This window comes from Alosa pseudoharengus, unplaced genomic scaffold (genome assembly GCF_046254945.1).
Source record: "Alosa pseudoharengus isolate Yale_2024_CS ecotype anadromous, Long Island Sound unplaced genomic scaffold, YU_APseudo_1.1 YU_APseudo_1.1_scf_7, whole genome shotgun sequence".
NCBI classification, from domain to species: Eukaryota; Metazoa; Chordata; class Actinopteri; order Clupeiformes; family Clupeidae; genus Alosa; species Alosa pseudoharengus.
Genome location: NW_027468859.1, coordinates 2,563,490 through 2,577,851, shown reverse-complemented (window position 1 = coordinate 2,577,851; position 14,362 = coordinate 2,563,490). Strand labels below are relative to the sequence as shown.

Here is a 14,362-nt window from a genome sequence, read left to right as displayed (position 1 = left end):
TTTATGTTCTGGAACAGGAACACTTATTTAAAAATAATGGTAACCGGTTAATACCGGTTTTATTTCGTTCCTCAAAGTTTTCATTGCCTAATTAACTAAAAAAAAAAGTAATTATTTTCCTGCGCACGTTACCATGACGGCTGAGGTTCACTTCCTGTGTGACATCACATCAGACATTCGCTGACTGAATGGAGAGAGAACGGTGGATTACAAAGTCTCCACTCCACATCTTAAATAAGAGGTAAATTACGATCCATCGTTAATTAAAACGCTCATTCCAAACACAATATCAATAGCTATATTTGTCGACTCCACGTTAATGATGGACTAGTGAACATTTGGCTAAATGGCGCCAACACCTCTGTTTGCCTAATGCACAGATGGCTTGTTAGGGTATGAGTAGGCCTACTGGATGGCCTTTCCCTCCGACAGTTGGAATTTGTTGTTGCCCGAGTGGCATAACCACGTGTCTTAATAATGTCGTTACGTTTGTGTGGAAATTCTCTTTTAACAATAAACTACACATTTGAAATAATTGTAAGCCTATTTAATTATTATTATTAATAATAATATAATTATTATTATTTAATAATGGTTGTAATATTATTACATTTGGTTTAAGCTGGATGAGAAAGATGTGACATAATTCTATAGCATTAAACAGCTGACAGGAACGAAATTAACCGTTCCGGGAACAGTATTTTTTTGTTCTAACCGGTTTGGGAACGTCAATTTATTGGTGGAACTCATAACCGGAAACGTTATAATTCCGTTTCTGTTCAGAACGAACCGATTGGGAAAAAAAATCGGTTCAAAGCCCTGCCTTTTATTCACAAGTCCTCCTGGTACAGCTCTGAAAAATGCACAGAGACTAAGTGTCGCCAGGCAGGAGTTGCGAATGATGGATGTCCTCTGCAGCGGAGACTCCACGACCCAGGCCTTGGGGAGAAGGTGCGCACGTTCTGAGGATTTTCCTCTTGGGGAAAGTTTTTGTAAGTTATCAAAACACCTCCTTTATTCATATGGCCAACCCTGGCCGGGCGTCTGCCCCCTATGTAAATGGCAGACCCCCTTGTAGCCAATCAGTATACACTCAATAAATTATATTGGTGGATGAGCTCACCAAGCTGTCACAAATATTATTAAATAATCTGCAGTAGGCCTGTGTCATGACTGCGCATGTGCACAACACCATCCTTCGACTTCTGCCTGACAACACATGGGATCTTCATGAAAATTCACCACAGTTCCTAAAACACGGGCACGCAAATACAATCGCTAATCCGGCAAGGACGTGTATTTCTTAGGAATTGCATTTTAAACCTTAATTTACGAGATTGCTGCACTTCTGAAAACGATTTGGTAAGAGTTTAATGCACCAATTTAAGTTTAATTTCACTGTTAGTTATGTCCTACAGGCTACAGTAAACTGCTAACCAGGCTACAATGAACTGCTAACCAGACTACAGTGAACTGCTAACCAGACTACAGTGAACTGCTAACCAGGCTACAATGAACTGCTAAACTGTTAACCAGGCTACAGTGAACTGCTAACCAGCAGTTTAGCAGTTCATTGTAGCCTGGTTAGCAGTTCACTGTAGCCTGGTCCTGGTTAGCAGTTCACTGTAGCCTGGTTAGCAGTTTAGCAGTTCATTGTAGCCTGGTTAGCATTTCACTGTAGCCTGGTTAGCAGTTTAGCAGTTCATTGTAGCCTGGTTTGCAGTTTAGCAGTTCATTGTAGCCTGGTTAGCCAGGATACAGTGAACTATCACTTTGGAGAATGTACAGCGGAGGAAGGCAGAGATATGATATGAGTGTGTGTTAGTGAGGTAGGCAGTGATATGATATGATATGATAAGAGTGTGTGTTAGTGAGGTCAGCAGAGATATGATAAGAGTGTGTGTTAGTGAGGTACAGTGTTGGGCAAGTTACTTCAAAATCGTAATGTACTATGCATTACTTATTACTGTCATTTCAAAGTAATTTGTTACATTATAATATTACTGTCTCTGAATTGTAAGGCATTACACTACTATTGCATTACTTTTAAGTTACTTTCACCAAAATATCTAGAAATATGGATTTGCCATTCTAAATGCAGTTTATTATGCTCAATGCAGCTTGCTCTTCCAATGGAGGGAGATGTGGTATAGCATAATGACTGAGCTAGGCTAAAAGGGGTCATAGAATGCAAAACCGAGTTTACTTTGTCATAGATGAATAGCGATAGTTCAGTGGGTGAAATGGACATACAGAGAACTTCAAAATCCCACCGACACCTCCTTCCTATGCAAATCTCACAATTCGAAACTCCCGCCATAAAACGGGCGAATCCAAAAGAGGCTGCGAGTTTACGCAAACTCGCAGGTGGTACCTTATTTGGCTCTGGCCTGTACATTTGTCACGCCTCAAAATTTACATACAGACCAGCCCACTGGTGCTCTGAGCCCAGGAACGTGAATGGAGAGCGAAGATGAGACAAACACTAGTTTAGCTGCCTACTCGTTTACTTCCACAGGAATTATAAAGCAGACAGTTCTTCAAGGACATCGAAAATGAGCCACGGTCGTAAATGCAGTGTTCCAGGCTGAAACTTAGGCTACAAAGAAACCTGAGACTTAGTCTTCCAAGGATTCAAAAGTTCGAGGGGCATGGATAATGTTTTTCTACCAGAAGATCCCTGCAAAGTTCGACACTCCGTTATTAATTTGCAACAGATTTCACCGAAGTCAGTTTTCAAAACCTTGGACAGTTAAGCAGGATTTGCTAAGCTGCTATTACTGAAACGAGGGGCTGTTCCGACCGTAAGGTCATCACAACCGCATGCTGTAAGTATTATTTTGTCGCTAAGCAGTTATTAGCCATGCTAACGTGTATCTAGCAAGTAGAATGTGTGATTTAGTTCATTGGCAAGGCTATTTAATTTTCCTGTGTGTCATTCGGATAAAACCTGTGTTGTCATGTTAACCTACATTTTACTATGCATGTTTGTCGAGATCTCTGACAGGTTATGTTCTCAGCAAGATAGCTAACTGAAGCTGAGTAACACGATAGTTTGCTTGCTAGCTGTAATATAACCCATACCCATATAACACATACGTTTTTGACGTCAGAAGTGGAAACAACTTCACGTTATCAATTCAAATGATATCTAGTCGATATGTTGAAAACCGTGTTGTCTAGATACAATTGATTTATTTGCACGTTCTTATTTTATAACATTACAAGAACGGCAACATGACAAACGCAGCATGCCAAACAGATGCTCCAAGTGTGGCATCTTGCAGGGCTTAGAATATTAGCAAATGCTTTTGCTGTGAGTTAACAGCTTGGTGTGTGCATGCAAAAGTGACTTTCACTTGTGTTACAACATTTCTGTTGTTTGGTTTAGGTTTTATCTTGCAGCCATGCACTTCAATGAGAATGCCCCACAACGGAAGACAGCCAAGGAGAAACTATGTACAGACTTGCCAAATAATTTGTAAGTTTAATAAAATATATATTTTTATTACAAACAACAAATCAAAATGTGCAAGTATAGGCACTAAAAAGAACTTATCGATTCACACACAACAGGCTGTCTTAGACCTGATGCTACTGGTGTTGAAATCATCATCAGTACTGTAAACAAAGCACAATGTTCAGGGCCATACAATTTGTTTATTGTACAGTATACAGCCTACAATGCACTGTATTACAGTATCCAATATAAGTCCTCTTTCTTGTCCTCTTCGAGATCATCAAAGACCCTCTTCCTTATTGGGATGCCGTCCAGCGGATTCCTGTGCCCCAGGACTTGTGTGCTCAGCTTGACAGACCTTCCATGGAGGATGCTGTTGCTGAACATGTGTCAATGGTTCAGTCGAAAAGGGGTCTGAATCCAACGTACTGCCCTGAAGTATCCGGAAGCTCCCTCCATATGCGTAGCACCACACATGAGAGGATCATGACACGGACGCTTCTTCTAAGGAAACCCCAGCTCCTGCTCACAAAAGACCTGTAGGCCAAGTCACTTCATTGCCTGCAACGAGAACAGGGTGGAAAAGCAATTTATTTTTTTTACTATTTATTTTATAATATTTTACATCAGTATCACTGGACGATTGTTGGAAAAAATAAATAAAATAAAGTTCATCATTTTGTGGTGTTGATCAAACTGTGTTTTTGCAATATGCTGAACCAATAATGAATGAGTATTGGTTAAAAATATTTTATTTATATATTGTAACTGCTAACACTTGTATCAGATTGTCCTCACCTTTCCATTCCTCTGATTCTCAAACGGCCGTGGTCAGCTCTGTAAATATTCATTGCATTTTGCAAAGAATATAGAGGCACAACGGATCGAGGCCATGATGGTCATTCAGGTCAGCTCCTCAGGAACCTGGGTCATTCTTTTAATAACCTGTAAAAACAAACATAATTTCCCTGCTGTTATTTCGTAATTTTGAATGAGCAGGTAGCACAAAGTAGCAAATGTCTCCAGTTTTAGTTACCAGAGTTGTAAGATCACATATTAGACTACATGGAAAGAAGGTAATAATCAATCAGATGTCAGCAGGATAGTTACAAGATTACATTAGACCTACTGACTGTACCTACTATATTTTAAACAGTGATGTTTATAGGATTTTTGATTATTGTACTCTACTCCATTGTACTATGTAAATAAAATGATAAATAAAAGTGTTGAATTGAAACAAATTCGCCTAGTAATATTTTCGTTGACCTCGTTTCACTTCAGCCATAGGCTACAAACTGCACAGAGCTCCTGCCCAGCTAACTGGACGTCCCGTTGTAAGATCATACATTACTACATGGAAAGAAGGTAAAAATCTCGATAATCAGATGACTTAATCAGCAGGATAGTAGTTACACGAGTACTTAGACCTACTGACACAAACGTAATATTTTCATTGACGCGAGCAGTAGGCTACTCGTTTCACTTCAGCCATAACGTTATAGCCTACGAACTGCACAGAGCTCCTGCCCAGCTAACTGGACGTCCTGTTGTAAGATCATATATTACCACTACAATAATGTATGTAACTCCTAATCAGATGACCTATTCAGCAGGAGAACATACTTACTGACTAAAACGAGTACTTTCCTTGCAAGCAGCACTCCTTTCACTACAGCATAGCCTGAACTGCCCACGACTGGCTACGAACTTTTCAGCTAGCTAACTGGAGATCTTGACAAAAATTGCACAAGAGTACAAGTTGTAAAACATTTGTTTGTGTGCAAATTAATAACTTCTGTTGCTTACAATGCTAAAAACGAACCTAATACAATGTTTAGCTTAGTCTACGACACTAACGTGCAAATATTACAGCTAGCTAACTGGGCTATGTGTGGCAAACTCAAGTAAATGACAAAACTTACCACTCTGAAGTAGTCATTTCCAATCTATGGGCGACTGGTTGCTCCTCTATTTCAGATTCTTCCTCTGATTCAGGCTCAAATATGCTGTTCAACACCTGTCTCCATAGTGTTTCCACCTTGGCTGTTTCAGTGAGTGCTGTCGGCCATGTTTGCGTCTTTGCTCCGGAGCTTCGCTCGTTGTAAACCAACCAATCAGCACGCAGGTTATCTAAATATTCATGAGCATACCATAAAAGGAAGAAAACCTCTCGTTTCATTCTAAGGCTTTTAACCAGGCTTGCATTAGGGCGCATAGAACAGCATATATGCCATTTTCAGCCCAACCAATGTTACACACCCTATTCAGAGACCTTAAGGACCAGCACAAAATACCCTATATCATCATTCTATCACCCCTTTAAGGCAACAGTAGAATGCAATAGGCGCAGTGCTCATAATGCAATACAAGGAACAATCATAGTCAGAATTTTTTTTAAAACCGACAAAAGGTCAAAGTCTGGTAAATTGTGATAGAAATATTGTAACTTTAAGGCCTAGGCCTACTCATTAAAATCAATAGAGAGCCTACTATATTGTAAATCAAAGCTTAAAGGAACCGTATGTAAGATTGTGGCCAAAACGGGTACTACAATCACTTTCAAATTACTGTAGAGCGGTGTATCCACTTCCCCTCCCCTCTGACTGGCAGAGTTGGCAACCGGATGACGAAACACTACTGACTTTGTGATTAGTAGATAGGTGGAGGGTGGCGCATTAGGCCAAAACACAACATGACAACATCAACATCAGTTGAGGGCTGCAACTTCACTTGTTAAATGACAATATCCTGGCCAGACTACTGTTGTCAGTGATATAAGTATTTGAAATTAACATGATTTCGTAATGTCTAGTGACATGTCAAGATGGTGGCCTGCTGGCCATTTCGGTGCCCTAAGTGAGTGGCTTTGAGTGAGTGACATTTAAATGATAACTTAAACACCTAAAGTAAAATAAAAGGCCTATTATTTACAGACCATTACTGTGTATTTTTAAACATTAATTTCTGAAGAAATGCTGTTTTACTTATAAATGGTGCACTGTCACTGTAAGAGCATTGATCTTTACGTTGTCATAATGCCCTTTTGCTAGCTCTTGTTTACAAGCCTTATTTGTTTGATAGCTTGATTGATTTGTATTGATAGCACAATATTGATTTGTATTGATAGCACAATATTAACAATAATATGCACAATGTTAAGTTGTTTTAAGCAACCTTCCTTGCTTTGGAAATGGAAGTATGCAATGACATGTTGCTTCACATTTCGTGAATACAAGTGAATTATGAGCCTGGTATCCACCTAGCTATCTTAATGGAATGCGTTTCAGTCGACTCAGCATATCATGTGCTTCATGTAGCCTAAATGCTTGGAAAACGAATGATTGAAGACCCACCAATTCTAGTACTACGTGGTGATTGAGAGAACCCAAAAGGTATCAAACTTGCATGTAACATCGTGTTAGTGCATTTTGACATTGTAAACGTTATTGATGAAGAGTGAAACGCAGTTTGCAGTAAATCTACTATTCATTGGTTACATTTGGGTGCCCCCTCTGTCCTTTGGTGCCCAACGCAAAGTGCGTGATGCGCGTGGTGGAAGCGGTGGCACTGCCAGGCTACACAATCTTTTTCTGCATTTCTATCGCTTTATTCTCTTCAATTAAAGTTCACAGCACAAAGCTGACATGCATAACAGCATAGTTTGTGTTTTATCAAGAATCAAAAAGATTAGCGTGGCACTACTTTAGATGTTTCATTTACTTGTGCTATTTCGCGAGCTGAGAGATCTTTCGGTTTCGCACACAAAGTGCACTAACTATTATGTTCTTCATAGCCTTGTCTCTGACAAGCTGAAAATAATGAGCGTAGGCTTATGTCCATCCAGCAAATAGAGTCCGCCTGCGAGTCTGCTGCAGCCACAGTCATCTTCAACCAGTATCAGGAGATAACGTTCTACTATTTTGCGCGGATTTTTTCTCCTCTGTTGTTCTCGCGTGGTGTTTGCGAATATGTATCAAAACAAAACAAGCGCTTAATTTTGGGTTAAACTGCATTGTAACGCGCGTTACTGAAGTTTGCACCGAGTAAATATTACCCAATTTTTTTTTGTAATGCCTTACATTACCGCGTTACCGCAAACAGCAATATATTACAGTAATTACATTACTTTTGTAACGCATTACTCCCAACACTGGTGAGGTAGGCAGTGATATGATAAGATAAGAGTGTGTGTTAGTGAGGTCAGTAGTGATATGATTTAAGAGTGTGTGTTAGTGAGGTAGGCAGTGATATATTAGTGGGCAGCCGTGGCCCACTGGTTAGCACTCTGGACTTGTAACCAGAGGGTTGCCGGTTCGAGCCCCGACCAGTGGGCCGCGGCTGAAGTGCCCTTGAGCAAGGCACCTAACCCCTCACTGCTCCCCGAGCGCCGCCGTTGAAGCAGGGCAGCCTACTGTGCCGGGATTAGTGTGTGCTTCACCTCACTGTGTGTTCACAGTGTGTTTCACTAATTCACCGATTGGGTTAAATGCAGAGACCATATTTCCCATATTTCCCTCACGGGATCAAAAAAGTATATATCCTATCCTATATGATAAGAGTGTGAGGTAGGCAGTGATATGATAAGATATGTGTGTGTTAGTGAGGTAGGCAGAGATATGATAAGAGTGTGTGTTAGTGAGGTAGGCAGTGATATGATAAGATAAGAGTGTGTGTTAGTGAGGTCAGCAGAGATATGATGAGTGTGTGTTAGTGAGGTAGGCAGTGATATGATAAGATAAGAGTGTGTGTTAGTGAGGTCAGCAGAGATATGATAAGTGTGTGTTAGTGAGGTAGGCAGTGATATCATAAGATAAGAGTGTGTGTTAGTGAGGTCAGCAGAGATATGATAAGAGTGTGTGTTAGTGAGGTAGGCAGAGATATGATAAGAGTGTGTGTTAGTGAGGTCAGCAGAGATATGATAAGAGTGTGTGTTAGTGAGGTAGGCAGTGATATGATATGATAAGAGTGTTTGTTAGTGAGGTCAGCAGTGATATTATATGATAAGAGTGTGTGTTAGTGAGGTCAGCAGTGATATGATAAGAGTGTGTGTTAGTGAGGTCAGTAGTGATATGATAAGAGTGTGTGTTAGTGAGGTCAGTAGTGATATGATAAGAGTGTGTGTTAGTGAGGTCAGCAGTGATATGATAATTTTGGCATTAAAGGGAGAAAGAGAAAAAGTGAGGGACACAGCCGGTAACTATAGCGATCACCAGCACACAACAGCATCAGCACAACCTAGGGCTCTGCTAAGGTTGACCTCTAGAGTGACCTCTATTGACCTATAGGATGACCTCTAGGGCTCTGCTAAGGTTGACCTCTATAGGGCTCTGCTAAGGTTGACCTCTGACCTCGTCGAAGCCGGCGATGATCTCGTTGAGAAGCCGCAGACACTCCACCCCCTCATGCCGCGCCTCTTTCTGCTCGTAGTAGTCGTTAAAGCCTGCGATGGAGGCGAACATCACGCCCACCTCATCATACGACTGGGAATACAACTCCTGAAACACACACACACACACCTCATCATACGACTGGGAATACAACTCCTGAAACACACACACACACACACACACACACACACACACACACACACACACACACACACACACACACACACACACACCTCATCATACGACTGGGAATACAACTCCTGAAACACACACACACACACACACACCTCATCATACGACTGGGAATACAACTCCTGAAACAAACATACACACACACACACACACCTCATCATACGACTGGGAATACAACTCCTGAAACAGAGGGGTAATGGGGCATGTGTAGAGGGGTAATGGGGCATGTGTAGAGGGTATGTGTAGAGGGGTAATGGGCCATGTGTAGAGGGGTAATGTGTAGAGGGCATTTGTAGAGGGGTAATGGGGCATGTGTAGAGGGCATTTGTAGAGGGGTAATGCGGCATCTGTAGAGGGGTAATGGGGCATGTGTAGAGGGGTAATTTGTAGAGGGCATGTGTAGAGGGGTAACATCACGCCCACCTCATCATACGACTGGGAATACAACTCCTGAAACAAAGGGGTAATGGGGCATGTGTAGAGGGGTAATGGGGCATGTGTAGAGGGGTAATTTGTAGAGGGCATGTGTAGAGGGGTAACATCACGCCCACCTCATCATACGACTGGGAATACAACTCCTGAAACAAAGGGGTAATGGGGCATGTGTAGAGGGGTAATGTGTAGAGGGCATGTGTAGAGGGGTAATGGGGCATGTGTAGAGGGCTAATGTGTAGAGGGCATGCCTAGAGGGGTAATGGGCATGTGTAGAAGGGTAATGTGTAGAGGGCATGTGTAGAGGGGTAATGGGGCATGTGTAGAGGGGTAATGGGGCATGTGTAGAGGGGTAATGTGTAAAGGGGTAATGGGGCATGTGTAGAGGGGTAATGGGGCATGTGTAGAGGGGTAATGTGTAGAGGGCATGTGTAGAGGGGTAATGGGGCATGTGTAGAGGGCTAATGTGTAGAGGGCATGCCTAGAGGGGTAATGGGCATGTGTAGAAGGGTAATGTGTAGAGGGCATGTGTAGAGGGGTAATGGGGCATGTGTAGAGGGGTAATGGGGCATGTGTAGAGGGGTAATGTGTAAAGGGGTAATGGGGCATGTGTAGAGGGGTAATGGGGCATGTGTAGAGGGGTAATGTGTAGAGGGGTAATGGGGCATGTGTAGAGGGGTAATGGGGCATGTGTAGAGGGTATGTGTAGAGGGGTGTGTGTGTGTGAGTGTGTAGAGGGGTAATGGGGCATGTGTAGAGGGGTAATGGGGCATGTGTAGAGGGGTAATGTGTAGAGGAGTAATGTGTAGAGGGGTAATGGGGCATGTGTAGAGGGGTAATGTGTAGAGGGGTAATGTGTAGAGGGGTAATGGGGCATGTGTAGAGGGGTAATGGGGCATGTGTAGAGGGGTAATGTGTAGAGGGGTAATGGGGCATGTGTAGAGGGTATGTGTAGAGGGGTGTGTGTGTGTGAGTGTGTAGAGGGGTAATGGGGCATGTGTAGAGGGTATGTGTAGAGGGGTGTGTGTGTGTGAGTGTGTAGAGGGGTAATGGGGCATGTGTAGAGGTACTAGGGCGGTACCTCATCGTTCCTGCTGCGTTCCAGAAAGTGGCGTGCGACGTGGGTGGGCAGGATGTTGTGCAGCAGACACTCGTTGTGCTCCCTCAACTCCCGCATGTCTTCCACTTCCTGCTGCGCCTGCAGACGCCACAGGAAGTCCAGACGCGCCGTCGCCTCCCACTGCACAAGCAAGCACAGGAAACAATCATCATCATCATCATTTTCATGTCACGTCATAATTAACATCAACACCACCACCATATGTATCACCATCAACATTATCATCATCACCACCATCATCACCGTCGCAATCATCATCATCATCATTATCAACATCAAGGAAGGGCCTGATTTGCTGTTCAGGGAAGAGCCCGATTGGCTGTTCAGGGAAGCCCTCGAGTGTGAGTGATTGGACATTGTGAGTCGTACCTGTCGGCCGTGTGAGTGTGAGTGAGTGGACATTGTGAGTCGTACCTGTCGGCCGTGTGAGTAAGCGCTTTCAGATATACGTGTAAGACCGGAGGTTCTGCCGATGTTAAACGGTGGGGCCGTATATCTGAACGACATAACCGGTCATGTGGAAGTCCGAATTCACCCGGTGTTTATACTACTCCCCCCCTAGTATTTCCTCCGGACATTATGTAAATGTGTTGTGTCTGAATGAAGCGTAGAACATGCGGTTAAGATCACACCTAGTGAGAGGGCGTGTTGGTGACGTTTCTTTCGTGCGTCCATGTGGTTAGATCTGACTTAAATGCCAGTGTTATGATGGAGTGGCATAATGCTGTCCAGAAAATCTCCGACCTGGAAAGATGCAGACATCACGGAGCTACTGTCCATGAGGGCATACAACATTTTGATAGAACAGATGAAGGGAACGGCAAGAGACGTTGTAGCCTACAACTGCATGGCAAGGCCAAACGAATTCAAAAGACTGAATCATCATAAGCAGAAGGCGCTGAAAAAGCAGTAGCCTACAGCGACGTAATAAATTATTAGCCAACACGGTTTTCTGTTCATTGATACCTCGCTGAGCTCGCTGATATTTGTTGAGCATATATGCCTAGAGAAAATGAAAACGAAGAAAACCCAACTTTGTTACAAGCTCCTTACGTAAAAGCAATAGACACATGGGGAGAGGATGCTTTTGGAAAAAATAAACCATGAAAAAACGAACAACTTCACTGTTATGTTAGTATTTTGTTTATTGCTTAAAAACGTTGTATGATGGCCTTGCAGTCTTGAGTTAGCCTACTGAATTGGCTGGTAGCCTACCATAAAGTTTGTGCATGCTCTCTCCAACGCAAACCAGATGTGGGGTTCTATAGCCAAGTAATTCTGGTACATAACGTTGAAAACAGATAAATGTGTTTATTCGAAGCACACATACAAATACTGTTTGCTTACTTGACTAGCCTACTTCAAGTATTAGCCTACGCACAATAGATTTGTCTTCTTTAGCCTACATAATGCATAGGCTACAAGTTGTAAACAAAAAGCAGCTGTGACAGGCAGCGGCCGCATATATTCTGCGTCATATCTCGCATCTTGTGAACTCTACAAGCCCCCACCCCTCACTCGACAACCACACGGAGATTCTGTAATGTGCGTGTATGTCTTTCACACATATGTCCGTATCAGGTCAGTATTAGGTCCGCAGATTAGCATCATATCTGAATCATCCGAAGGGTAGGACCTCCGTTTGACAAACCTCCGCATGTACTCCGGAGGTTATATCTGAAAGAGCTTAGTGTGAGTGAGTGGACATTGTGAGTCGTACTTGTCGGCCGTGTGAGTGTGAGTGAGTGGACATTGTGAGTCGTACTTGTCGGCCGTGTGAGTGTGAGTGAGTGGACATCGTGAGTCGTACCTGTCGGCCGTGTGAGTGTGAGTGAGTGGATATTGTGAGTCGTACCTGTCGGCCGTTGTAGAACACCGCCACCACAAACATGGCCAGCAAGAGGATGGACACACCCTTCCTCCTCATGTAGCGAGACCTGTGTGTGTGACAAAGGGGGGGGGTTACGAGTGTGTGTGACGGGGGGGGGTGGGGTGTTACGAGTGTGTGTGACAGAGAGGGCAGGGGGTGTTACGAGTGTGGAAGGCCACCTCTATAAAATTGGAGTGAACCAGTGTGTGTGTGTGTGTGTGTGTGTGTGTTACCTCTCCTCTCCGTGGCTGAAGTAGAGTGTGTGGAAGGCCACCTCTATAAAGTAGGAGTGGACCAGCAGTGTGTGTGTGTGTGTGTTACCTGTCCTCTCCGTGGTAGAGTGTGTGGAGGGCCACCTCTATGAAGTGTGTGTGTGTGTGTGTGTGTGTGTGTGTTACCTGTCCTCTCCGTGGTAGAGTGTGTGGAGGGCCACCTCTATGAAGTGTGTGTGTGTGTGTGTGTGTGTGTGTTACCTCTCCTCTCCGTGGCTGAGGTAGAGTGTGTGGAGGGCCACCTCTATAAAGTAGGAGTGGACCAGCAGTGTGTGTGTGTGTGTGTGTGTGTGTGTTACCTCTCCTCTCCGTGGTAGAGTGTGTGGAGGGCCACCTCTATGAAGTAGGAATGAACCAGCAGCACCAGCAGTAGGACCAGCAGCTTCAGCAGAGAACTGAGACGCAGGAACACCGCACACGTTACCATGGACACCACCCCGCTCAACACAAAGAACTAAGGAGAGAGAGGGAGAGAGAGAGAGAGAGGGAGAGAGAGAGAGAGAAATGGACAGAGCTTACCAACAAAGCTTACCCCACCCTTATGCTTTCTTGAATTTTCTCTTGGGGATCAATAAAGTATCCATCTATGTATCTATCTATTTATCTACTGTATGTAACCTGCGTTGTGTTAACCAAGTGGCTCAGCCCAGCACTTGACCGGACTCGAACCCGCTACCAGCAGCACCTCAGTATGCTAACTACCAGCAGCACCTCAGATCAGGAGGCCAGTATGCTAACTACCAGCAGCACCTCAGATCAGGAGGCCAGTATGCTAACTACCAGCAGCACCTCAGATCAGGAGGCCAGTATGCTAACTACCAGCAGCACCTCAGATCAGGAGGCCAGTATGCTAACTACCAGCAGCACCTCGGATCAGGAGTCCAGTATGCTAACTACCAGCAGCACCTCAGATCAGGAGGCCAGTATGCTAACTACCAGCAGCACATCGGATCAGGAGTCCAGTATGCTAACTACCAGCGGCACCATGAATCAGGAGTCCAGTATGCTAACTACCAGCAGCACCTCAGATCAGGAGGCCAGTATGCTAACTACCAGCGGCACCATGAATCAGGAGTCCAGTATGCTAACTACCAGCAGCACCTCAGATCAGGAGGCCAGTATGCTAACTACCAGCGGCACCATGAATCAGGAGTCCAGTATGCTAACTACCAGCAGCACCTCAGATCAGGAGGCCAGTATGCTAACTACCAGCAGCACCTCGGATCAGGAGTCCAGTATGCTAACTACCAGCAGCACCTCAGATCAGGAGGCCAGTATGCTAACTACCAGCAGCACCTCGGATCAGGAGTCCAGTATGCTAACTACTAGCAGCACATCGGATCAGGAGTCCAGTATGCTAACTACCAGCGGCACCATGAATCAGGAGGCCAGTATGCTAACTACCAGCAGCACATCAGGAGGCCAGTATGCTAACTACCAGCGGCACCTCAGTTTAGGAGTCCAGTATGCTAACTACCAGCAGCACCTCGGATCAGGAGGCCAGTATGCTAATTATCATGCAGGGCTCATTTTATTGACTCTGTTTGCAAAATCCCGATGGAAATGGAAAAGTGTTTTCCAAGACTCAAAAGTGCTTGTCCAAAGGAGAAGTACGAACTGTTATTT

The 14,362-nt window shown here is 44.0% G+C and overlaps 1 protein-coding gene and 1 long non-coding RNA gene across 2 annotated transcripts in view; one reads left to right on the top strand and one right to left on the bottom strand.

Annotated features, from left to right (window-relative positions):
* The window catches only part of LOC143110256 (adenylate cyclase type 8), a 57,488-nt gene that overhangs the window by 2,887 nt on the left and 40,239 nt on the right, over positions 1 to 14,362 (bottom strand). The window contains exons 12-16 of the mRNA XM_076273143.1: positions 13,071 to 13,190; positions 12,698 to 12,738; positions 12,450 to 12,531; positions 10,556 to 10,714; positions 8,812 to 8,958 (exon numbers count right to left, since the gene is read on the bottom strand). Coding sequence (XP_076129258.1) covers positions 8,812 to 8,958; positions 10,556 to 10,714; positions 12,450 to 12,531; positions 12,698 to 12,738; positions 13,071 to 13,190 — 549 coding nt within the window. The remainder of the gene's footprint in view (positions 1 to 8,811; positions 8,959 to 10,555; positions 10,715 to 12,449; positions 12,532 to 12,697; positions 12,739 to 13,070; positions 13,191 to 14,362) is intronic.
* LOC143109926 (uncharacterized) lies at positions 2,739 to 3,846 on the top strand. The gene is made up of 3 exons (XR_012984007.1): positions 2,739 to 2,828; positions 3,392 to 3,481; positions 3,737 to 3,846. It is a non-coding gene; the product is annotated as an uncharacterized LOC143109926 (long non-coding RNA).